General features: G+C 41.6%; 2 protein-coding genes across 3 annotated transcripts; both read left to right on the forward strand.

Moving 5' to 3' along the window:
* The first annotated feature begins 75 nt into the window (after positions 1-75).
* On the forward strand, positions 76-14,713 carry LOC115348297 (putative lysosomal acid lipase/cholesteryl ester hydrolase). Its single transcript, XM_030030796.2, has 9 exons — positions 76-440; positions 2,248-2,368; positions 6,505-6,703; positions 7,093-7,202; positions 7,839-7,975; positions 9,441-9,587; positions 10,796-10,867; positions 11,939-12,010; positions 12,759-14,713. The coding sequence occupies exons 1-9, from the start codon at positions 318-320 to the stop codon at positions 12,990-12,992; spliced, it is 1,215 nt and encodes a 404-aa protein (XP_029886656.1). The 5' UTR covers positions 76-317; the 3' UTR covers positions 12,993-14,713.
* Positions 14,714-15,478: 765 nt separating this feature from the next.
* On the forward strand, positions 15,479-22,903 carry CH25H (cholesterol 25-hydroxylase). Of its 2 annotated transcripts, none has more exons than XM_030031325.2 (2): positions 15,479-17,960; positions 21,389-22,903. In XM_030031325.2, the coding sequence occupies exon 2, from the start codon at positions 21,516-21,518 to the stop codon at positions 22,338-22,340; it is 825 nt and encodes a 274-aa protein (XP_029887185.1). In that variant the 5' UTR covers positions 15,479-17,960; positions 21,389-21,515; the 3' UTR covers positions 22,341-22,903. The 2 variants fall into 2 exon arrangements, with proteins under 2 accessions (XP_029887185.1, XP_029887183.1); XM_030031323.2 differs by lacking the exon at positions 15,479-17,960 and adding an exon at positions 17,967-18,374.
* The last annotated feature ends 1,161 nt before the right edge of the window (positions 22,904-24,064 follow it).

The following is a 24,064-nucleotide window of genomic DNA, read 5'->3' on the forward strand; positions in this document are numbered from 1 at the left end:
CCGCCCGGTGGCTCCGCCGGGCCGCGGTCACCCGGAGGGGGAGGCGCGAAGGGGTGCGGCACACCCCCGGGGGCGCAGCCCGGCAGCGCCCTGCGGCGGGGCCGGCCGCGCTCGTTCAGCTGCTCGGGGCCGGGCAACGCCCCCGGCCCGCGGCCGCCGCCCCGCCGCCGCTGAGAGGACGGCGGCCGCCCGCGTCCTCGCCCCGTCAGCCGGGCGGCCGCCCCCGCCGCTGTGACGCGGCCCCGTAGCGGTCTGCGCGCCCGGCGGAGGCAGCAGACGAGCCGCGGGACCTCCCGCCTGCTTCCCGCGGGGCCAGGATGCGGGGCCTGGTAGTCGCCGCTTTCCTCCTGCAGAGCGTCGCCGGCTCGGGCGCGTTCGCCGGCTCGGGCGCGTTCGCCGGAGGGAGGAGAAATGTGGACCCCGAAACGAACATGAACATCGTGAGTGGCGCGGCGGGGCGCGGCGGTGAGGGAGGAGTGCCCGAGACCTGTCACCGGCTGCGGCCGCGGGGTTGTAGCGGGGCGAGGAGAGGAGCGGGCCGGGGGGTCCGGGCGGCGGCGGCCCCTTCGCGGCTCCACGGGCGCGAGCCTGGTGCCTGCCGCCCTCAGCAGCCGCGGTGAGAGCCCCGGGAGGCTTCAGCCGCTGGTCGGCGGTCAGCCTGCTGCTGCTGCTGCTGCTTACACCTCTGCTTACACCTCGTCTTTCTCTTCTCCGCCTTCCAGGTCCTTTTTGGCCCCCTGTTGCCTGTGGCGGATCTTTCTCTCGCATGTTTTCTGATCCAGACCTGTGGTTTTTGCTAGAGTCAGGACGCTCTCGTTCTTAATTGCTAGGAAAGCGCATGTTTAGGAAGTGTACTTGTGCTGCCAGCACGACGCTCCCGTGTTCTGACCCACAACTGCTTTTCTCCCCATCTAGCACTGACTCTCTGGACTTTATTCTCCTTCTGCTGCAATAGCCAACTCCAGGAAATACTTGCTGTTAGTAACTGGTATTAGTTGCTCTTTCCTCTGCCCCATCTAAACTGTGCCATTTTTTCACATGGGTGAGAAGATACTTCAAGCTAGAAATGCTTAAGGTCTATAAGAAAAGACGTTCTTGAGTCCTCAGTATCATCTAAATATCATTTTGAGAACTGAAAATAGTAATTTAGTCTAAAGCTAATAGCATTTGAATGGAATTTAGCCTTAAAATAGTTTTGGAATGTTAATGTCACTGTGGATGATTAAAGATATATTTAAAAGAAATAGCACGTTTAATTAAATGCTCCTTCTCTTCCTTTCCCAGCAGCCTAAGAGGAGAATGCCAGTCATGTCTTACATTTTTTACATTTTCTCAAGGCATGGTTGGTGTCATAAAACCAATTAAATAGCAAGTTCTCTGTCCTAATGGAGTTGCATCCAATGAAAATAACATAAAGCCCAAGACATAAGAGGTGGGAGATAAACCTATTAATGAAATCATAGTGTTAAACAAGTGTAGTTTTTTTATTGTTATTTTCTTGTTTGGCTTGTCAGCAAAGTCACTTAAAAGCTCTGAAACAGACATAAGGTTTGAGGAGAAAGGTGAGTAAGAAGTGGCACATGAAACGATGACCTGAGGTGTGGCAATGTCAGCAGCTCGCACATGTGAAGAGTGTGCCCTTAGTGTTTTAAGGCTGCTGTGTTTGTGGTTCATTTCAGCACATTGCCTAAACACGATTGTGTCCTCTGTATAACAGAGAACTCGGCTTACTAAGTTCAGATATAAATCTGAAATGTTTCCCTTCAGGAGAGATGACCTCCTGTCTTCTTCCATATGCTGCTGTGGTGCCGGTGGCTTTTTGCTGTCCTCAGTTATTTGTTACTGAAAGATACTGCTTTCCTTGAGAGCAGTTTCAATTTTTGTCTCCCAAATCCGTGTCTCAGTGTTTTGCCCTCTTATCATAATCTCCTTTTCAACACTTCAATCTCCTTTCTCACTGTAAGCAGCGTGTGAGTAACTAGTATGACAGTGGATGGGGACAGGCTAGCGAGTCCTCCCAAATTCCCGGGATAAGGTCTGTGCTCTGGCTAGTCCCTGACTCCATACTGGGATAAGTCTCATAAGAAAACCTGTGTGCATTGAATAGGTGGGTGGTATGGCACATTCCTACCGCATCCTTTAACTTCACATTGCCATCTTTGGAAGGAACCCTGAGTATTTTGCACATGTTAATGAACTGAGGAGGCTGGCAGTCTGACTCCAAGGCAGTTTCTTTTCTTTCTTCAGAGTCAAATTATTACCTTCAGGGGATACCCTAGTGAGGAGTACGAAGTGACAACAGAAGATGGGTATATCCTTTCCGTTAACAGAATTCCGTATGGAAGAAAAGGCCATGAGAAGAGCAAAGGTAAGATTTATGTCTGCTTGGAAAAATGGGAAGTCATGAAAAAGCTCTCTTTGATTTATAAAACTTTTGCTCCTGTAATAATCCAGAAAAAGATTGCAGACTAAATTTCCTATGCAGTCAAACATATAAACAGACAAATAAGTTTGTTAAAAATGCCTGACCATTTTCAGAAGTAGGCACAGTTCACATGCCTCTTTTGGTGAAATATAACTAAACAACAACAAGAGTTCCCACTAGAATGTTCACAAAATAATTACTGCCTGATTTCTGCATAAAATAAAAATTTATTTGTTAATTTTAACCTCTCTGAAGCTCCCTTTGCAGTAAGGTACAAGCCAGACCAATATTGCATACTACTGGGGTGTCATATTTAACACAGCTGCTTAAATAAGTAAAACAATGCAATAAGATAAAATCCCTTCAGAACATCTTGAGTACAGTACATTTAAAAATACATTGCAAATTAGGACATGTAACAGGTAGTTGACAACAGTCAGCCCAGACCAGGTTGCTTTATGGATGTGATTTGATGGGGGACTGGGAGGAGCATTGGCGTATGCCGCCAGAGCACTGTTACAGGCTGTAAGAATTACTGTGAAAGCTGGTATAAAACCATGGAAGGGATGCAGTGGGTGTACAGGTGAGAAGGTGGGGGAGAGGAAAGGTAGGGGGAATGTAAGCTGAAACTTAAGGGAGCGATACAGGCAGAGGTTTTTGCAAGGACTGAGTGATAGAATGCTTTAAATATAAGTCAAATGTATGTGGAAGAGGAGAGACACGTAGCCTTTGACTTGCTATCCTTGTACACTGCATATGGAATTAACAGTGTATTTGAAGAGCAATGGCTGAATTTGGTATCAGTCTTGTTGCCACCCCTTATAAAAGATCCTACAGACAACTGCATGCATACAACAGCAGCCTGTTCACATAGAAGCTGTAAATATTCTAAGGACTGCCTCAGAACTCTTTGGACTGAAAAAAAAACAGGATGAGAGGTGAAAACATAGAACTCACAAGATAAATCAGTGATTGTTCCATAGCCTTGAGTGTGAACAAGACCTGTGGAAAAACCCTCTTCTCTGCCAAAGGCCAAGCAACAGTCTTCCTGACCTTATCTATTGGTTTTGTATGAGTTAGGATGTTTGCACTGTCCGTTGCCTCTCACAAGGTGGCTGTGTAAAGATCAGTGCATGGACAAGGCCAGTCAAACCTGGCAGGTGTCTTTATACTTAGGAATTTCAGAGAAGCCCACAGGAAAAAGACAGGCTGCCTTTGTACCTGTTGATTTTGTCGAATCCTTCATCGATGACATAAGCAAACAGAAGTTTCCTGACCTGTGGGAATTCTCCACATTCCCCTTGCCACACCCTCGACCCCAAGTTCATGTTTTGTGAAGTGCTTTAATTTTAAAAACAAGGATTACTGAGCACATTTGGGGAAGTATGATCTCCTAGAAGAATGAAGATTTCAAAGTTCATGTTGATCTTAAGTTTTTATAGACTTGGTATCTTTTCTCAGAAAGATACCAATGATGTCTTGCTGCTGACTTAGCGTATATATGCCATAACTCTTCTTTTGCAATACCTGCATAATGTGAATAGGATCCCTTGGAATTACATATCACATGATGTTTTGGAACAAAACCTACAGTTCTTCAGCTAAAAAAAAAAAAAGAGAGAAAATGTCCAGAGAACCTAAAAGCAAAACATCAATGATTTTTGGTTTTAGTATTAACTAAAAATCTAAAACAACTGCATAGCGTGGGTAAGAAGGGCATGGAAGTAAGTCTGTCTTCGGCTTCTTGGGGGTGCAGTGAAGAGAACAAAAAGTTCCATAGTGGAAAGTGTAGTTTAAGGACCTGCCTTTCTTATTCCCCTTCTGGGGTTTTTTAGGATCAGAGGTGATACAAAATTATTATTGTCCAAGTCAGTTTGTCATATGATTGTGCAATTCATGTGCGGATCTGGTGACTGCTTGGTAAAGAGAAAAAGGAACTGACAGAAATTGGAGGCTAATAGGAGAACAGAATTAAACCATAAGGCATAAACAGTTTTCCCCTTCCTATGTTATGAAACATGCAAGTAGCAGCTTGAGGAGAGCCTGTTCTTCAAAAAAACAGAAGCTGGTTGATCTGAGTTTAGTAAAAGGGAACATTGTCCTAAAAGGGATTTGTTATCCGCTGTGCAATAGACAAATCTCAGGAGGGAGATTGCTTTATTCTGCACAGGGTACTTGGTGGACTTTCCACAAATCAAGCACACTAGATTCATCAGTTGTGTCCCTTTTATACAGTAACAATTGCATGTAATTTATTAAACTACTCCTACCTAGTATATATATTCAAACTATCTAATGTATATGCATAGGATTATATAACCACGGTACATCAAATGCCTTCTCCGCGTGCGCAGGAGTCTCTGGTGGTCTTCAGTGGTTGTTTGGGGAGGTATCCCCTCCTCAGTTTGACCGCTAAGTTGCTCTGTATTGGGTCAATGGTTTGTTTTCCTGCCAAGAGGGACGCATCATCAATCAGAAAGAATAGAAAGGATCAGAATTGGTGTTCCAGGAGAGGCACCATTAATCAGGAAGAATAGAAAAGATCAGAATGATCTTGGCTGCTTCTCTAGGTATTATGAAAATTGTTTGAAGTTGTAAATGATTAACTAACTTAATTTAAAACAGGACTTTCTAATCTACCACAGGATTTTCTATATTTGACATCAGGAAGAAGGTATCAAAGCTAAAAGTGAACATTACTGAAAACAAATTTAATGGTAGGCTTGAAAATCCTGCATGCTGTTCATAAGGCAATGAAGTATTACTGCAGTGGAGTAAACAGCTGAGTTGAACTGTACTGTCTCCAGTGCCAGTTTGGCGCTGCTGGAGATTTGCTCTGGTTGCAGGCACAGCATGCCACAACATGTTTTTTTTAACAAAATGGGAAAACCAGGCACTGAAAAGGTTCCTCATCACAGGTATAAAGGTTGCCAGGAGGGAGGAATATTGCTAATTTGGATTTTGGAACTCACAGCAAACATTTATAGACACGACCTGGCATGGAGCATGTAGGTGACTGAAACAGTTGTGATTTGGCTGTTTCTGCTGAAAGATCCAAGTCTAAATTATCAATGGAGGAAGTATTGCGTGAGTTAGTATTGTAATAGAATGATGTGTCATTGGAGGAGGTAAATTCCTGAGTAATCTCTGGCATTGAGCTAAAGTTACCATGTTATCAGATTTCAGTTATTAAAGCAGAAAAAACCCACCCCAAAACACCTGTGCTACTGCGTGATCCAGAGACAGGCCTTGAATTTTCTGAAGGTCATGTTCCTCCTGAAGGCTTGTATGTTAATTTATTTTCTCTGTGTATAAGCAGGAGCCTTTGATTTTCTAATCTGTATTCCACATAAAGGTGTCATTTCCCTTTTAAGGATGGGGAAGTCAGGAGGGAGGCTTCCTAAATTCCACCTGGGTCTTGACTGTGGTTAACTATTTAAGCCAAGGGGAGAAAGTCCTTTGCAACTTAGATTCCCTTGTTGGCTACTGCTCTTCAGGTTCTGTTAGAGCTTTGGTAACGGAAGGGTGTTGCGTAGAGACAACGTCAGTACCACCACTTGCAGAGATTTCCACAGCTCAGCACCCTAGTTTGGCATTGTCTTAACTGGAAAACAAAGATCTCAGTGACACATCTATGGGAATGCCTTCCCCAGATTTAGGGACAGGGGAAGGGTCATAAGTAGTTTAGTTGTCTCTGTGTTTGGGCCAGTTTGCTGACTATTTGTGAGCCTGAAACAGTTGTAAGGGCTACCTGCATTTTTCTTGTAGCTCCTGCTTTTTTCATGTTTGCTTATTGCACATTTGCTGTCTGTTTTGAACTTCAAGGAGTCTTTTGCTCTAGTTAGGAAACTAACAAGTTGCTAGTTTAAAATTCTTAATAATGAAAAGTAGCTTTTTGTGAAAACGTGTTTTCGTGGCACTATGAGTATTATACAAATTGCTAATCTGAGTAATTAAGTCAAGTAGATTAAATATTCAAAGTGCGAATCTAAAGCAGACTTTCAATAACTCGCTTGAATTATTCTTGGGCATCCAATTCCAGATGAACAGGAAGCTATGTTAAGTGCTTTATTTTTCAGGTCCAAGGCCTGCTGTGTTTCTGCAGCATGGTTTGCTTGCAGATGCCAGCAATTGGATCACTAACTTGGATTACAACAGTCTTGGCTTTATGCTGGCAGACGCTGGCTATGATGTATGGCTGGGAAACAGCAGAGGGAATACCTGGTCCAGGAAACATACACACTTCACAGTGAAGCAAGAAGAATTCTGGGTTTTCAGGTATCCTCGTCTTGCTAGAGAAACTACACACACTGTTTGTGAGCAGGCTTCTCTTCATCTCTTTGCCCATCATCTCAGTTCAGTCACATTGTGAATGTACAGGATACTTTTGTTCTGGTTACCTGTGCTGTCACATATGTAGGGGCAGTAAAGGGGAGTTTTATGGTCAGTATAGCGTCTTGAGACAGCCTTCATACGTGGCGAGCAGAATGTTAATTGCTTTCACCGGTGCTTGGTGTGAAGACTCAATCACCAGAGTGTTCTGCTTCATCCAAAGGAAGCTTTTCTTTATGTCCACACAACTGATCTGCAATGCAGTAAAGCTCTGTGCAGCTGTTCCACGCTGATAACTTTACTTACATAACTGACTTTTTATCTTTGCTTTGTAGCTTTGATGAAATGGCCAAGTATGACATTCCAGCCTCAGTGGACTTTATTTTGAAGACGACTGGCCAGGAACAAGTATTTTACATTGGCCATTCACAGGGCACCACAATGGGTATGTGAAGAGATGCATTTGTTAGAATATGTTGTGTTTGAAATGATATCAAGTTCCACATATGTGGTTTAATGATGAAAAACTTGGGCTTTTGAAATCTACTCCTTCTGGTTTTTAGCTGCTTCCTGGAATATTCATCAACATTAAAAAGAAAGACTTAACCTTTCTGTGTTTACTTAAAGTGGGAAGCTATTGAAATGATAAATTGAAGTGACCGGTAGCCACCAGTACAGTTTCTATTAAAATAAATTGATGAGCTGTGCATAATAAAATTAGAATCATCAGACATGTAGAATAAAGATTCCCACTTCCAGAATATTTTGCTGTAGGTAAGGCCTGGCTCAGGTGCTTTTAGACCTGCAGATAGAAAAAGCTGGAAGAGTGTTGGGTTAGTTAGCATGAACTTGTTTTTCAGAAGAAATAAAATCCTTCTGATTTGCCTCTTAATTTGTGTTCCTTAGTAACTAGCTTAATGTAAAATATCTAAACTGATCCTAGAGACAACAATGAAACTATTAATCTAAAAATACTTGTGAACACTCAACATATCTTAGATTTTATAGAAGCACTGCCAGGTAAAATTCTCATCTAACTTGTGTCAGTGAGGTTTGTTAATTGTTCTCATATTATTTACAGCTTTCATTGCTTTTTCAACTTTGCCCCAGCTGGCTAAGAAAATCAAAATGTTCTTTGCCTTGGCACCAGTAGCTACAGTCAAGTTTGCCACTAGTCCTCTGGCAAAATTGGGAGTGTTTCCTGACCTGCTACTCAAGGTTTGTATTTGAGTGTAAATGTTTTAAGCCAAACCAGGTGTCCCCCTTTCTAGTTGAAAACAGCATAGCAAAGAATGTTAATAGCTGTGATTAGATTACCATGTTTGAGAAGAATACTGGGCCAGTTTTTCCATAATAATGCTATGGAAGTAAGCAGTGGCTTCTCTGGCTTTACTGCTGTCTAATGAGACAATTTGCATCAGTTTAAAGTAGTATTTTACAATTACAACTTAAGAGATGGAATAAAATTATGTTTTGCCATTTACATGTTTCTAGAATTTACGCTACAGAAATCACATGATTAATTAGATAGTTGGCCTGTTTTAGAACAGTCATATGATAGCTTTATATGGCATACTTTTGAATCGTCATGAACTTTAACAGATTTGTTTCACAGTTAACCATTTAGTATTAGAAGAGGATCCCTCAGAGGGTGGTGAAGAACAGCAGCTTTATTTAGATGCTGTGAATCATCCTGTGGAGGAGTTTCCCTTTCACCATTAACATCAAAGGGAATGTAGGCAGACTGGCAGGCTGCACTCAGTGCCTGAAGTCAGACATCGTGAACACTCTGCTTGCCATGTGTCATTTTTAACGATCACTTTTCCTTCCACCACCCATGGAGATTCCCACACAGAGCTGTTTGTTCTGTGAGATAAACCCTTCTCTAAGGTACCTTGTACAGATTTAATGCGCAACTGTTTGCATTGTTAGTTTCCTGCTCAAAAGGCAGATATGTAAAAGTGATACTAACAATTGTGGTCTCCTGTTTCTCATGTAATGACCTTTTCTAATGAGGATAGTAGCTGATCAGTGCCCTGTGCAGATGTTTGGGTTGTGCTGAGGAACTTGATTCTCCTGGTGACTTGCAAAAAACCTGCAGTGCAGAAGTACATGACAGCCACAAACCCATGTGTCAGTTGTATCTTTAAAGAGCTGTGTCACTCTTTAAGGAAGTGCTCAGCGGGCCATTTTCAAATCCTTGGGCATTTTAAAAATAGTCATCAGGAGGAAGTGGCCACCACAGCTCATGCTGCTTGTTTTTCTTACATGGTTTGAAGAGAGGAAGTTGCAAGTACAAAGCCATTTAACATTAGCAGATGTAGCTCTAAAATATTTTAACCTTAAACAACTCTGATGACAAGAAGCTGTGTAGTACTCCTGTAAAATACTGAATTTAAAACTGATTAGAATTTGAGGTGAGGTTTGGAATTCTTTAATGATGGTCCCACTTCCCACATACTTTTTGTGGGGGTAATGGACTGCATCATTGGTAGCAGAAGCACTAACCATGACCTTCCTGTTGGACTATAAACGAGGTTGATAAGGAGATAAATAATTTTCATATGGCACACCTGTCACCAGTGCAAATGGAAAAATTTACCTCAAGAATGTTGTAGTGTAAAAACTAAATCCACATCATTCTATGCAATTATGTTTATCCTATGTGTGTGTTATTTTGTAGGACATGTTTGGAAAGAAACAATTCCTCCCTCAGAATTCTTTGCTGAAGTGGCTTGCTACCCATGTTTGCACACACAGAATACTTGATGACCTTTGCGGCAACATATTCTTTCTTCTGTGTGGTTTTAATGAGAGGAACTTGAATATGGTATGTTTTGGTGACTTTTAATAGCTGAGTTATTGTGAATTCTAACACAGTATTGACTGTGTATCACTGTAGTGATTGTCCTTTACATGTAATTAGAAAAAAAATAATGCTGCCTTCATCATACTGAGTTTGGATGAATATCTTTCCTTGGTATACATGTAGTTGCCCAGCTTGGATGGATAGAATTAACCTTTTAAAGTGTTACTGGAAAGCTAAAATACATTATTTTAGATCTGTTGGGAGAAGTGGGTAAGAAGTGAATTAGTATGATGGTGCAAGTATTTAATTCTTTTTGCAAGGAAGTGAGGAATAAAGATACAGTTTTCAACCATTTTCAAGAGAACTGTTGAAGTTTTCTGGTCTTGTGATGGATGTGCGCAATTATTTTTGCTGGGACCAATTTCTAACTCTGCTGATGGCTTCATCTGTGGTTCTAGTTCCAAAGGACGTGTTCATAGGACTTGTTTTGTTATCTGAAAGCTAGTTAACAGCAACTGGCGTGAGACCGCCTTTTTTCATAATGCTTCTTAAAGTGTTTCTAAATCCCTGAAATAAGTAGAACCTGGTATCAGTTTACCCACAGGTAGATGAAGGCTGAGGATTTTTTTTATTGGAGTGAGATACAATTAGCATTAATTTTTTTCACCATTCTGTGTGCAAAAATGTGCATTTTTTGTATTTTATATCAAGGTGAAAGTGCAGTTTTTTGATTTTTCTTGCCAGCACATACAGTTTTCATGGTTTTAATGGTGGTTAATTATTTTTTTTTCTGCCAGGATTTAAGTTTCCATGCGTATTTTGTACTTCTAAACTCAAAGTATATGAAGTTCTGAATCAGTTTGGATTGACAGTTACTAGTTTAGCTGTAGAGTAACGCAACGTTTCTCTGGAGGTCCATCTAAATATTAATTAATGTGCTCCCAACTTTTACAATACTAGCACTTTTTAAAAGATATTCTGAATATATAAAAAATGCTGAGTGGATATCATTATCAGGTTTAAAGTTCGGCTTTAAAGTTCTGCAGTTAATTTTAAGTAATCCCCAAAGCATTTGAACCTTTTACCTCTTCTGTATATATGGCTCTAGTTAACTTTTGTTTATAACAGTTTTAAGAGGAATGGAAAATTTTCTGTTAGTTGTTCAACAAGCAGTAATGGTTGCACTTTTGCACTGTGAGGAGTAAACCATATTAATTATCTTGTTGCAGAGCCGAGTGGATGTGTATTCAACACACTGCCCTGCAGGGACATCTGTACAAAACATGATCCACTGGAGCCAGGTAGAATTTCCAGAATATAAAATGTCCGTGACTCTAGCTAGTTTGTAGAATATTGACGTCTCTGATATTTAAATGAAATAAGATGCCAAAATATATATGTAACATGGCCCAAGTGAAATTCTGGAACTGCCAATTGTCAGAATGGCAGCTGTTCACTGCGGCTGCTTTGATGATACAGACTTATGGTGGCTCACCCCTCTCCCCTATTTCTTTGAAGATAGGCTAACTGTAAGTACTTCAGGTCAACAAAAAATACAATGGAATAACTTAATTCAGAGATGCTGTAACAAGTATTTGCTCCCCTTTCAGCAAACCCAGTTTTGATTACAAGTTATATTTTCAGCCAGTGAAATGCAGCAGGCTTTCTGTTCTGTTCTATTCTGCTTGGCTTAATTTTCTATTTTATTAGTGTATTTTGAATTTCACCTCAGTGCGTGACTTCATGCCTGTGATGCTATTGTGCCTGAAGCTTGCTCAGCAGGTTGACAAATACAAGAAGACATTTGCCATGGAAGCAGTGGTCAGTGCTACTTGTGATCTTGTAACTGGACTTGGTCATCTATTCAGAAGCAGTGTGTTTTGCTGTACATTGCTGTTCAAGTGTTGGCTCGGGAACAATTTTGTGAAGACTTATTTTTCCAGGTCCCTGTTATATAGACTTCCGTTTCTGAAAAATAATAATTAAATCATACAGAGTAGACTTTGTAAAAAAGCTCCATGCTGTGTTCATGTACATTTAGACAGCAAGGTAAATATTTCAGAAGCATGAAGCTGGCACATCCTGGCTTTGGATGCACTAAACTGTCTAAACTGTTTTCCTTAATCTTTCCTACCATTGCTATGAAAGACTGTGAAATCTTAAGGGACAAAGTCTAATGGTATTGAATGTTAATGCTTCCCTCTCCTGTGACACTGGGCAAAGCAGTGACACTTGTCCTTGTTAATACTTGGCATTTCACTGTTTCTTGTGTCAGTTGCCTTTGCCAATTCTCCAGGTGACCTATAATTTTATTCCTGAAATAGAAGTCTTGCAGTTCTTCTTTGTATGTGTGAATATTTATTTATTTCTAGGCTGTGAAGACTGGGGAACTTAAAGCTTATGACTGGGGAAGCAAGGCTGCAAATATGGCTCACTACAACCAGGTAGACGTCTTTTATGGATATGTTACAATTCTTGAGCGTCACAAAAAAAGTCCTTGGGCACTTCTCTGGGTGCTGTGTTCACGCTGCATGCTAAAGAGCTGCTAGTGTTGCCCAGTAACCAACTGGAGATCTGCCTTTTCAAAAAAAAAATAAAAAAATGTCAGGACTATAGAGGTCTGAGGTAGTCCTAAGTCAGTATGGAGCCCACGCTTGGATACAAAGTTGTGATGGCACAGTTTCTTGAGGGTGGTCCTGCCTGCCTAGATCATGAGATCCCACTGCACTTCTCATGATAAGGCATAGACTGTCAATTCATGCGTATCGCTTATCTTCAGCCTGTTTAATCTCCACGCATGTTTGTTTTTAAATTGCTGTGTGCAATACTAAAAATATTTTGCCACTTTAGTGGGAAAGTTTGCAGTATCGTACTTTCAGAGTGGCAATGACTTTTAGTATTTGATTAGGGTTTAGAAATAACTCAAATGGGATGCATTTTCTGAGACTTTCTTGTAAACTCCTCAAACCACGTCTTTATGGCTATGCGTGCTATAATATTGTAGGACTCTTGGAGTTACATTTTCTGTTGAGTCAGGACTCCATGTCCATCTCTAGCTGCCCAAGAAGGGAAGAGAAAATGAGAATCTTGACACATTCTTCTTGCACTTGCTAGTATGTTACACTGCAGTGTAGTATCACACTGAAGAGTTGTTCTTTCTAATGCTTTTGTTTTCACTTTCCCCCTCCTCAGTCTACGCCCCCTTTCTACAAAATAAAAGAGATGACTGTACCAACTGCGGTGTGGACTGGTGGACAGGACTGGCTGGCAGACCCAAAGGATGTTGCTATGCTACTCACTCAGATCACAAACTTGGTTTACCACAAAAACATTCCAGAATGGGAACATTTGGATTTCATCTGGGGCCTTGATGCACCTTACCGCATGTATAATGAAATAATTAACATGATTAGGAAGTATCTCTAAACTGGCATGGTATGTCAGAGTATTAGTTCACCAGGAATTTGTCTTTTCGGAACATATGCTTTTCTGGCAATAATGCTACATTGTTTATTTATGATGCATTTTTAAAATGCCAGCAATGACTACTGAACTGGATTCATATTTGGGTTGTTTTTCTCAGTATTATTTCTCTCTCTCGCAGAAATCCTCATTGTATCCTGCTGATTTTGCACACGGTGGCACGGTATTCAAAAACCAGCAGTGTTACTTTGCACAGGAGTATGTCATGTGCATATAAATTTAGTGACATGTCTGAAAGACAAGTTAGTCCATCCAGCACCTCAGGTGCTTGACAATTAAAACAGTAAGTATTTCACTGTGCATAAAACACTGCCATTTCTCGGTGTGTTGCCACTACTGAGTACCTTTCAGAGGTACTCCTTGTACTGCAGTGACCCATTTGGTGCTGGTACTTTAAAAAGCACTTAGTGACTTTTTTGCTGTGTTATTGTTTTAGCCATCACATACAAGCTAGCTACATCAGGTGACTTTCTTTTTCAATATTGTCCAGAAGATTTGTCATGAAGCCAGAGAAGATCACCACTGTCAGTTGAAATCTATTTTGGCACTGATGCATTGCTGCATTTTTCTTGATTTAACAGTGTCCCTGAAACCTTTCATGTTTCATGTACCAGCTATGGATAAGGATTGTTATTTGTCCTTGCAGATTCCTGGAACAAGAGAAGCGGTTAAAAGAAATACCACTTTCGGTTAGCTTTGTCAATGGGTTGTGGCTTTCAAGGAGAATGATGGAATGTACTCGTGTTTTGTTTTCTTTGCACTGACCACTAGAAAACAAGCTCCCCCAGTATACTACTGGTGAGGGAAGAGCCAAAGCATTAATTCTATAGCTTGAGTGACTTAATTTGCATGGACTTTTCCCCTTAATCATCTGCTGCTTTGAAGATCTGTTTATTTCTTAGCTGCTTATGTGGTGCTTGCCACCATTGTGCTCAGGAACTACAACACCCTGGTGAAGCCTGGCAATATTAACGGCAGTTTCCATTTGTCTCAGTTTCTACTTCGAAATGGGGCTAAGACCATTTAATGGGGGGAGAGAATTCATGTCTCTTTCAGGGGTCTGACTTTGGAGCTGTAATTGTCTGCAGTATAGGTGCCTTGCTCTTTCCATTGACCATGCAGAGGACTTTGGCTCCTCTGAATTGCACAAAAGTTCCATGCCAAATGTAGATGTATGAGCAATGTCCAGAGTCAGTTGCCTCAGTCCAGATGATAATTTCTGTGCCATGGTTGGATTCAACCCAGATTTCTGTCAGTAATCCCAACAGGGTAAAAAGCCTTTTCTACATGGCATAGAAAATAGTGCATTTTAAACTGAAGCAAACTTTTTTTGTAAAAAAAGATGCAAAAATATGCATTAGTCATAAATTAGGGTTTGTTTATTTGGGGTTTTTTATTCCTAATTCAGACTCATGGAATCCTCAGGCTTTGTTTAAGGAAAAAGTTGTTCATGATATTTCAGTTGTGATTCCTAGCAGGACCTCTTAAGTTTGCTTTATATTTGTAGCAACCATACTTGCTTCACCTTGCTGTGCTGAAAGGAAGTTTCTGTAGGAATCCACAGTGGGTAACTTAGCAGTTGTGAGGGTATATGATACAGCAAGAGCCATGTGCATCATGTTTATTAAACTTGAGTACTTCAATAAACATGAGACTTGCTTGGAGTTTGGAGCAATGTGTTGTGTTTCACTTGTTGTTGTTTCATGAATACATGTGAATCTTTGGGACAGAATCCAGAAAGCCGAGTCTGTTTTTTACAGCTATTCATCTGTAGAACAAGTACAATCATAGAATCATAGAATAGTTTGGGTTGGAAGGAACCTTAAAGATCATCTAGTTCCAACCCCCCTGCCGTGGGCAGGGACACCTTCCACTAGACCAGGTTGCTCAAAGCCCCATCCAACCTGGCCTTGAACACTTCCAGGGATGGGGCATCCACAACTTCTCTGGGCAACCTGTTCCAGTGCCTCACCACCCTCACAGTGAAGAATTCCTTCCTAATATCTAACCTAAATCTACCCTCTTTCAGTTTAAAGCCATTACCCCTTGTCCTATCATTACATGCCCTATCACGACTAGTACCTCTCCGGCTTTCTTGTAGGCCCCCTTTAGGTACTGGAAGGCTGCTATAAGGTCTCCCCGGAGCCTTCTCTTCTGCAGGCTGAACAACCCCAACTGTCTCAGCCTGTCTTCATAGGAGAGGTGCTCCAGCCCCTTGATCATCTTCATGGCCCTCCTCTGGACTCACTCCAACAGGTGCGTGTCCTTCTTATGTTGGGGGCCCCAGAGCTGAACACAGTACTCCAGGTGGGGTCTCACCAGAGTGGAGTAGAGGGGCAGAATCACCTCCCTCGACCTGCTGGTCATGCTTCTTTTGATGCAGCCCAGGATACAGTTGGCTTTCTGGGCTGCAAACACACATTGCCAGGTCATGTTGAGTTTCTTGTCAACCAACACCCCCAAGTCCTTCTCCACAGGGCTGCTCTCGATCCACTCATATGAAAGTAAAATAGCCAAGTGAGCTTCCATTTTAGTTTTGTCCTGAAAGAGGCTTTTCCTAAGACTAAAAGGCCATTCATGTTGTTTTGGGGGACTTCCCTGAGATTTTTAAGTAAGGTACCAATTGTAAAGAACTGCTCACAAGACAGAGTCATTCTCTAAGCCTTCAGGTGAGGCTCCTTTCAAACCACTGACATGGTGGAAAGCTTCTTGTATCACATTCTTAAACCCTGGGTAATTGGATTGCTTAACAGACTGTCTGGTAATCTCATACATAGCATTTAACCACATAGTAAGGCAGGGAACTAATCTCTGCTATGGTACATTTGACCCAGCTTTTGACCTTTGTCATCTTCAATAATAAATATGCTCAGGCTGTACCTTTCTGTACATTCTGAATACAGGAGATGTGCAGTCAAGATAGGAGGCTGTATTAAATCCTATGTGTTGCCAGCTTTGTCAGCTGATGAAACCACTGTGTGCCTGGAAATAAGGCCAGAATAGTGGAAGCTTTACACAAAAGCCATTATGGATGGAGCTTCTCTGCTTCGCTGGAGCATGGATGGCTATCGGAATTGTGAGCTGCTGTGCTTGCTCTCCCTGGCTTGTTAAATTTACAAGCACTGTGTGACACAAACTTGGAGAGGTGTCAGTGGAAAGAAATGTGCAAAATAAGACACCCTGAACACAGAGCAGAAGAGCAAGAAGGTTGGGCTAATAAGAATGAGCAGTGATGAATGGTACATTTTTCAAAGCAGATCTTACATACTTAGTGCCTGTTTTATAGACATCTTTGTGTTATAGGTGTGTGTGTATATGATGTTGAAGGTTGGCTGAATGTCAGCTTTGGATAATATAAAAGTGTACCAGCATAACAGAGGGCATCAGACATGTTCTGCTGACTTAGTCTCAGCATTTAGTGACATGATCAAACTATGCTAGAAAGCCAGAAGAAAGTAGCCCCTGTTCAGCTGATGGATTGCCAGACTCACAGACCTGCGTGCATCTGAAGTGAATGCACGAGCCAGGGCTTTGACTTAGAGATGTACAACACAATCGGGCATATGAGGGCTTACACAGACACAAAGGCATGTGGTTTTGTCCACGTGTTTTGCTTGGAAGTTGAAAAGGATTTTTTTATAGTCATCTGCAAGTATATTCACACTGTTCATTTGATGCAGAAGGCCTAAGGATGGTGTGTCTATGTTAGTGGTGTGTACTGAATGATGTACTAGCTCAATGCAGAGCATTTTTACACTATTTAGTGATTCTGCAGCTAGTGATTACACTGACAAAAGTTTACACATCACCTCAACATAGAAGTGCCTCAGCATAGGATGTCGTGGTAAAAGAGCTCCTACTCTCTTGGGCCCTGTAAGAGAAACAGTTTTGTCAGCTTGGGAACAAAATAAACCAGTTTTCTATAAATTACTCTTTATGGTGAATGTGCTATACCAAAAAAAAGGAAACATGAATACTTTAATATCATGAAAAGTTACAAATGGCTTTAATCTGTAAGATATGAGAGAGAAACCTTGATGGCTGAATAGGTTTTCTTATATATAATAAAACACAGCTCTTGGTGGAAGATTTTCCTATAATTAGAGCATTTACAATGTCTTCTCTCTTTCTTTGATGTCTTGTAAAATATAAACTCCTGCTGCAGCATTGCCCATCATGAGCATGCTAATAATGGCCCCTCTTCTCCAGTAGCCGATTTTCAAATAACTTTATATGAACAAAATCATTGAAATCATCAATGAAATAAAAAATTATGAAGGTTGGATGAACAGTAGCCACACCTGTAACATGATTGCCTGAGCCTTATTTTCTGAGGATACTGAGATGAAAAGTGTATCGCATTCTGACTCCTCCAGAAATGATGAATGTGTGTAGTTGTAGAGGATGCAAATCCATTTCTCACTACTGAATTATGAATTCTGAATGAAAGAATTTTAGGATCTTTTCCTGATGGTTACTATTTTGAAAACTCATCCTGGTAAGGTAAAGCTTGAGAATTAACAATTTACTTTGCTGGCAGCTTTCCATCCCTAGCCATTGTTAGGAATGCATTAAAAAGACCTTTGATTCAGCTTTCTTTCTACGCTGGCTGGAGAGGTTTTCAGTGAAGCTTGGTTGGGGAGGTGGAGTGTTGCTACGAAAATATTTTGATTAAGAAAATGTGTTAGTTCTGTTAAGAAAAGTATTTTGTGTTTAGGCTAAAGTTTTTCATCAGAACTGAAGACGAACGTGTGTTCTTCATCCTCAAGTACTCAGCATACCCATGGGCTCAGCGTTCAAGCTGCTTACCTGGGTTGCGAGGAGCAGAGGCTCGTCCCCCTTCTTTGGATTCAGATCCGGGGCTTGAATCTCAGTATACCTAAATATAAGGAGACTATAGGTTGAAAAGATGTAAGTATGCCAAGCCCCCTCTTTCCCTCCCAACCTGTTACAGCTCTACGGCCTGTAGAGCCTCTGTGCCCACCAACCTTTTGTCCCGCTGCAAAACAGCGTGTCTTTTGTTACCGCCGAAGCTTTTAAGAAAGCCTAAGAAGAACTTCCCGATAGCGGTAACGCTGACAGACAGCAGCCACGTACTTCGAGAGCAGTCGCTGCGGCGCAGCCCGCGGCAGGCAGTTTGCGGGGAGCGGAGCTGCGGGCCGTGGCTTTCTGCGCTGGGGGGTGCTGTTGCCTGCGGAGAGGCCGCTGCAGCCCAGCGCGGGGGGGGGGGGCGCATAAAGCGCTCGCTTAGAGCCGCAGCCTCGCAGAGCTGCCATGAGTACTGCTGACCAGTGTGTCTCCTTGCACTCAGGCTCTTGGACCAAGGTGAGTTAGGATGCGAGGACCTCAAATTTATTGTGTTTTTCCAGCATGGTAACACTTTCTTTTAAAACGAGAAGGGACCGCCTCTGCCTGCCTTTGCTCTGGTTACTATCCCGCTTCCCTGCTACTGTCCTGAACAAGTTATCAACCCTCTTCCCCAGCACCCTTTTTCTGGTAGAAGGCTCAGCACATGCTGGGATGTCGCCTTATCGCTGGTACAACAATAGACCTACCGTACAGAGGGGGAGAAGAGGAGGAGGGAAAAAGAAGATTTGCCTCTGCTGCTGTGACGTTAGTTTCAGCATGTTTTCCCTGCCTGGTGTTCGCTCCTGCTAACTTTCCCTCATTTTCCTACCCGCTTAGTGTTTTGCCGTTTACCTTAGAGCTTGTACCTAACAGTGGAGCCTGGGGTAGGTGCTTGCTTCTTGTGCTCATGTGGAATCTATTTAAGACCCTTTGCGGGGCCTCATTCCCAACTATGTGCCCTTCAACCTAAACTCTGTAGCGGGAGTCCTGATTTTTTTGAGACCCGTTTAGAGTCTCGTAACACATGGGAAAGTTTGGCAGCATCGCAAGTTGAGCGAAAAAAGCTGGGGTTGTGTTGCTGAGTTAAGTACAGAAAGGATTTGCCCGTACTTTGTCTTTCCTTCACGTTGTACTTTGCTCTGACAAAGAAACCTCCTCTAGCGGAGCAGAAATACGTGATAAGTGCTTTTTAGTGGCTAAGCCGAAGAGCTTGAACTCAGTTTCTGGAGAATGAGGGTTCGACCTCTCTGACGCGTGCGGATTCGTTTCCCTGAGCACACTCACTTGCCGAGCGAGCCTGACTCGGCGCCCAGCCGGGGTCAGCCCTGCCCGCAGAGCGCATCCCCCGGCGCGCCGGCAGATGGGGCGCGGAGCGCGGAGGGCTGCGCTGCCGGCGCCGCGGCGTGCGGAGCCCGGCTCGGGGCTGCCCCGGCCTCCGGGGGGCGGCTGCTCGCCCTGAGCCTTCCTTGGGGTTCGTGTTGCGGGACACGCCAGTAATAAGACTGCAGAAAGCCGTTATTTTTCCTTACGGGACTTCAGAATATTTTTCTATGACCTAATCGGCGGGCAAAATGCCTGTTCTTTAAATCGTAGTTTACAGGCAGCAGCAGCAGTTCTAAAACTTCTGGAGGCTTCACGTGGCTATTAGGGACTAGTCAGCCGGAGGAGAGTCGTTAGGGCAGCTGAGCAATTTCTATCTATGTCTCCCTTTGGAATACGTTATAGAATAAATCTAGTCCCTGAATAATTCTAATAAAATAGAGGATCACATATCCCAGCCGGGAGGCTTAATTTCTAATTGCAACTACATAAAACAACAGAAAGCATCTCTCTCAGGAATATTTTCAGACCCAGCCGGTGACTGAGTCACAAATGCATTTTTTCACGTCCTTATTGTGAAATGGGGATCAGGATAAAATACAATCAGAAGATTGAAATGAAGTTCTTGGATATAGATCCTCATCCATTAAATTAGTGTCTCTTGCTGGCTTTTAGTTTTGCTATGTTCAACAGTCTGAATTAATTGACTTCAACAGAACAGTCTCACAACAGCAGAGAATCTATTTCTAAAATGCGTATGCAATGGCTAGAGCCTCTGAAGGCCGTACCATACCTGTCTCCAAGAAAGAACTTCTGATTGCCTGAATAATATAGCACAAATAATGTTACTGTTTCAGTAAACTCCCTGAAGTCTAAGGAGAGAGCAAAATCTGCACTTCCTTAAGAGCAGAATCTCTTGAAAACAGTTGAGACTGAAAGCAAACTTAAGTATTAGGAGAAGTCCATGCATAGTTCAGAAAAGGTCACTGCTAATTAATCATTCTTAATTACTGAGAAGCAAGGAAATTCTGTCTCCCATTTCCCCCCATCAGATTTCTTTTCTGAATAGCAAAGAACTAAAATTGCCTGAACAAGCTAATAAAGTCATCCAGGAAGTTGAGCTCATTTCCAATATTAGAATAAATGCTGTACCTACAAAAGAGGTGAGTTCATAGGAAGCTGATGGCAAGCTCTGTTTCCCTAAATGTTCAAAGCTTTGTTTGTCTTTTCCTAAAAGTACAAAACAAGTGATGTCTTAGTGGTTAAATCAAAACCTCCATCGTTTACCCCTGAAATACTTTTAGCAGATTAGAAATGTTGCGAGTAAAGCCTGCTAGCTTCCGTCTGCTATGTGCTTGCCTATGGTCAAAGGAAGACCCTTTACAGGACATAGGTCTAACCAGCAGATCTTTTAATTGCATAAGTTAGTTTGACACTTGTGTAAAGAATGATTTTCCTATCATAGTTCTCAAAATGCTTTTGAGATGTGGAGTGAATATTGTACTAATGCAATAATACTTGTCACTAAGTATCTGTTTGGAAACATAATGAGATTTTACCCTGTATTATTCCCAGCTACTGGGGGTTATTTTGTTCTTCAAAAGTTGTTGGCTCAGTTTTGCATCTAGTCAAGTCAGGTGAATTTTGCCATGCCAAGCAGATACAGGAGCATAAAGGAGAACATGACCTCAAAAGTAGATGGGTGTAAGTCACAGCCATCACATTCAGACTGGAAGCATAGTGTAGGTCTCCTTAAGGTTTTGACTTAGCCTGTTGTATACCCAAGGGATCATTAAGAAAATGTGTGTTTGCACACATCCATTACCCACCAAACATCCACAGGTCAGACCTGGGGTTTAGGTACACACACATCTTTGGTAGCAGTCACATTAAAAAAATCAATGGTAGGTTGTATTTCCTTACTTATAAAGGCAAAAGGATAACAAAGGATGACACAATTTAAAATCAGTAAGAGACAGCAGTTTTTCAAGTGTGTGCACTAGGTGGAGTGGAAAATGTTCCTACCCTCTTTCTCTGAAGTCCAGTGTTAGAATTCTGTATTTCTGCTTATTTTTCCTATCACGCAAGTCTCTTGTAGAGCTCCAGTGATTACTCTGGCCAGATAATTCTGTTCTGAGATTGTAATGCATTATACCGCTTCTGTATAACAGGAAAGGGGACTTCCTCTTTAAAGCTACGTATTACTAAGTAAGGAGGATTTCTGATGGGCGGAGCTCTCCCTTGAGCAGGCTAGATAAAGGCTTGCGGGATTTACAGACCTCTCAGACTGCAATCAGCATGAACTGCAGCCTGTCAGACAGAGTGCTGCTCAGCTACGCGATGGCTGGACAGCGGGACAGGTTGTGCCTTCAGTCTCTTTGGGACTTTGTCACAGCAAAGGAGCCATTGATCAAGTCACCTTTTTTTCCAGTGCTGTTTTCTTTTACAGCATACATGGCTTTCTGTCTTCCATATATTGCACTGGACTTTTTAAGCACTGGACTACCAAACTTGAGAAAATACAAAATCCAGCCACAGAACTATCCAACTCTTGGAATGATGGTGCCTTGCATTATTCAAAGTGCGTATCACCATGTTGTTTTGATCTTCCCGGTGACGTTTCTCCACTGGTACTGGAGACCAATGAATCTACCAGTGATAGCTCCAGAGCTGCCTGAGGTCCTGCTGGAAGTAGGAGTTTGCCTGCTTCTGTTTGATTTTGAGTACTTCCTGTGGCATTTGCTTCATCACAAGGTGCCTTGGCTCTACAAGACTTTCCACAAGGTGCATCACAAGCATGTGTCAACGTTTGCTCTTACTACACAGTATTCCAGTGTATGGGAATTGCTCTCACTGGGATTTTTTGCTGCTATCAACCCAGTGCTCCTCGGATGCCATCCTTTGACAGAAATGACTTTCTTCCTTGTAAACATTTGGTTGTCAGTGGAGGACCATTCAGGATATGACCTTCCGTGGTCAACTCACCGACTTGTGCCTTTTGGTTTGTATGGAGGAGCACCACATCATGATCTCCATCATCTCAAATTCAAATCAAACTATGCTCCTTACTTCACCCACTGGGACAAACTCTTTGGGACATTCACAGAGTCGCATTCTAATTAAGGATATTTACCTGTGGACAAACTCTTATTTTTTTATAGACTAAACGGGGACATTAATTTTTCAAAGACATGCGGAAGATTGTATATTTGAAGCTGCCTGTAAAAGCAATAGCTATTTATAACAAATCCTCTTAATATATGTGTATTTGTATGTATACTTGGAACTGTCTATGTTAAATGACTGCAAATGGGAGGGTAAATATCTGTTGCTTAAATTTGTTTGAGTCAAAGGTGTAAGGGAAGCATTAAGAGACATTCTCTCTTCTTTCCTTCTTTCCAGCTTTCATAAAGCATGTATTGTATTACTGTATGATGTTTTATACATACGCCAGAACAACTATCTTACTGTTGTAGGATGATTTATGATGTAAACAGAAAAGGTACACATCATGGATTTTGTGGAGTTTAATCTGCTAGAGCATATTATTGCACAATGATGTTGTAAAATATTGCTGCCAAACAAAGCTAGTTGGCTAACTGTGCAATAATTTTGATATTTATATTTTAAACCTTGATGTACTGTCTGTTTTTAATAGAAAATAAATATGGTCATTCTTTTAAAATTATATTCTGTTTCATTTTATTCATTCCTCTGTTCATATTAGGAACAGGTATGATTCCTTTTGCATAGGTGTCATTTATTTGAGTTTCAGAGTTTCAGACTTTTCTTATTAAAATATTGCCATGTTATTTCAAAAGTGAACCATTTACTTTTTCTCTAGAATCATGTGTTATTTTAAAATAGTTTTCTTAAAGAATGCAGTTTAAAAAACCATAGTGAAATTTTATTATTACATTTTTAAGAAGCTTGAATAATTTTCACTAAATTGAGAGAGCAGAACATTAAGCAGCCCCTTAATAAAAGGGAGCACTGGTCCTTCACAACCACATCAATTAATTGTTACTTGCATGCAAAAACCTGGCAAGGAATATAAACAGGTTTCTACAAAATAGGTGATTCTTTCAAGCAGATTTCAGAGGAATAGAATCAAACCTTTCAGGATCTTAAACCATAGAACAAAACAGCTACATGTTGCTAAAAGAACAGTCATATATAAAACATTGCCATGTAGTCTCAGAGAAGCCACACTGAAAAAAATAAGCATGATGAGATAAGCAGGTCTTCCATGCCTCATTCAGCAGAGATCTGTATGGACTTCTTATGGCCACTATATAACATTTTAATGCTTATAATCTTCTATCCTGTATTACTAATAAACTTCTCAGGATACTGAAGGGAACAGAGAAAGTGCAAATGATGTAACGAGTGCACAGTGAACACTTAAGCATCATCATCCAAAAATGTCTTTGTCATTATGTTATGTCTAGAGGGTTGTGTGACCTTACAGAGGCTGTTTGTCCAGGAGAAGAGAAAACCCTTAGTATTTCCAACAATGTGAACTTATAAAGGGAAGAGCACTTTTGGACACTGCATCTTTTTGATAACAGAAAATAATTTTCATAAACATCTTCATAAACAGTATGAAATGCTGTAATCTTAATACCTAACTACTCCCTCTGCTCTCTGGATATCACACAACAGCAACCCTTCTTTTCAGTGGTAAGAACATGACACATCCAGAGAGCAAAACCCGAGGCTTAAAAGAATACAAAACTGGAATTTTTGCCATGCATCTATTTAGCTGAAAGAATTCCCAATCTTTCTGATGATTATAATCTTAAGTACTTTGGGATGTGCTACAAAGAGAAGGAAGTATTCTTTTT

This window comes from Aquila chrysaetos, chromosome 11 (assembly GCF_900496995.4).
Source record: "Aquila chrysaetos chrysaetos chromosome 11, bAquChr1.4, whole genome shotgun sequence".
Taxonomy (NCBI): Eukaryota; Metazoa; Chordata; class Aves; order Accipitriformes; family Accipitridae; genus Aquila; species Aquila chrysaetos.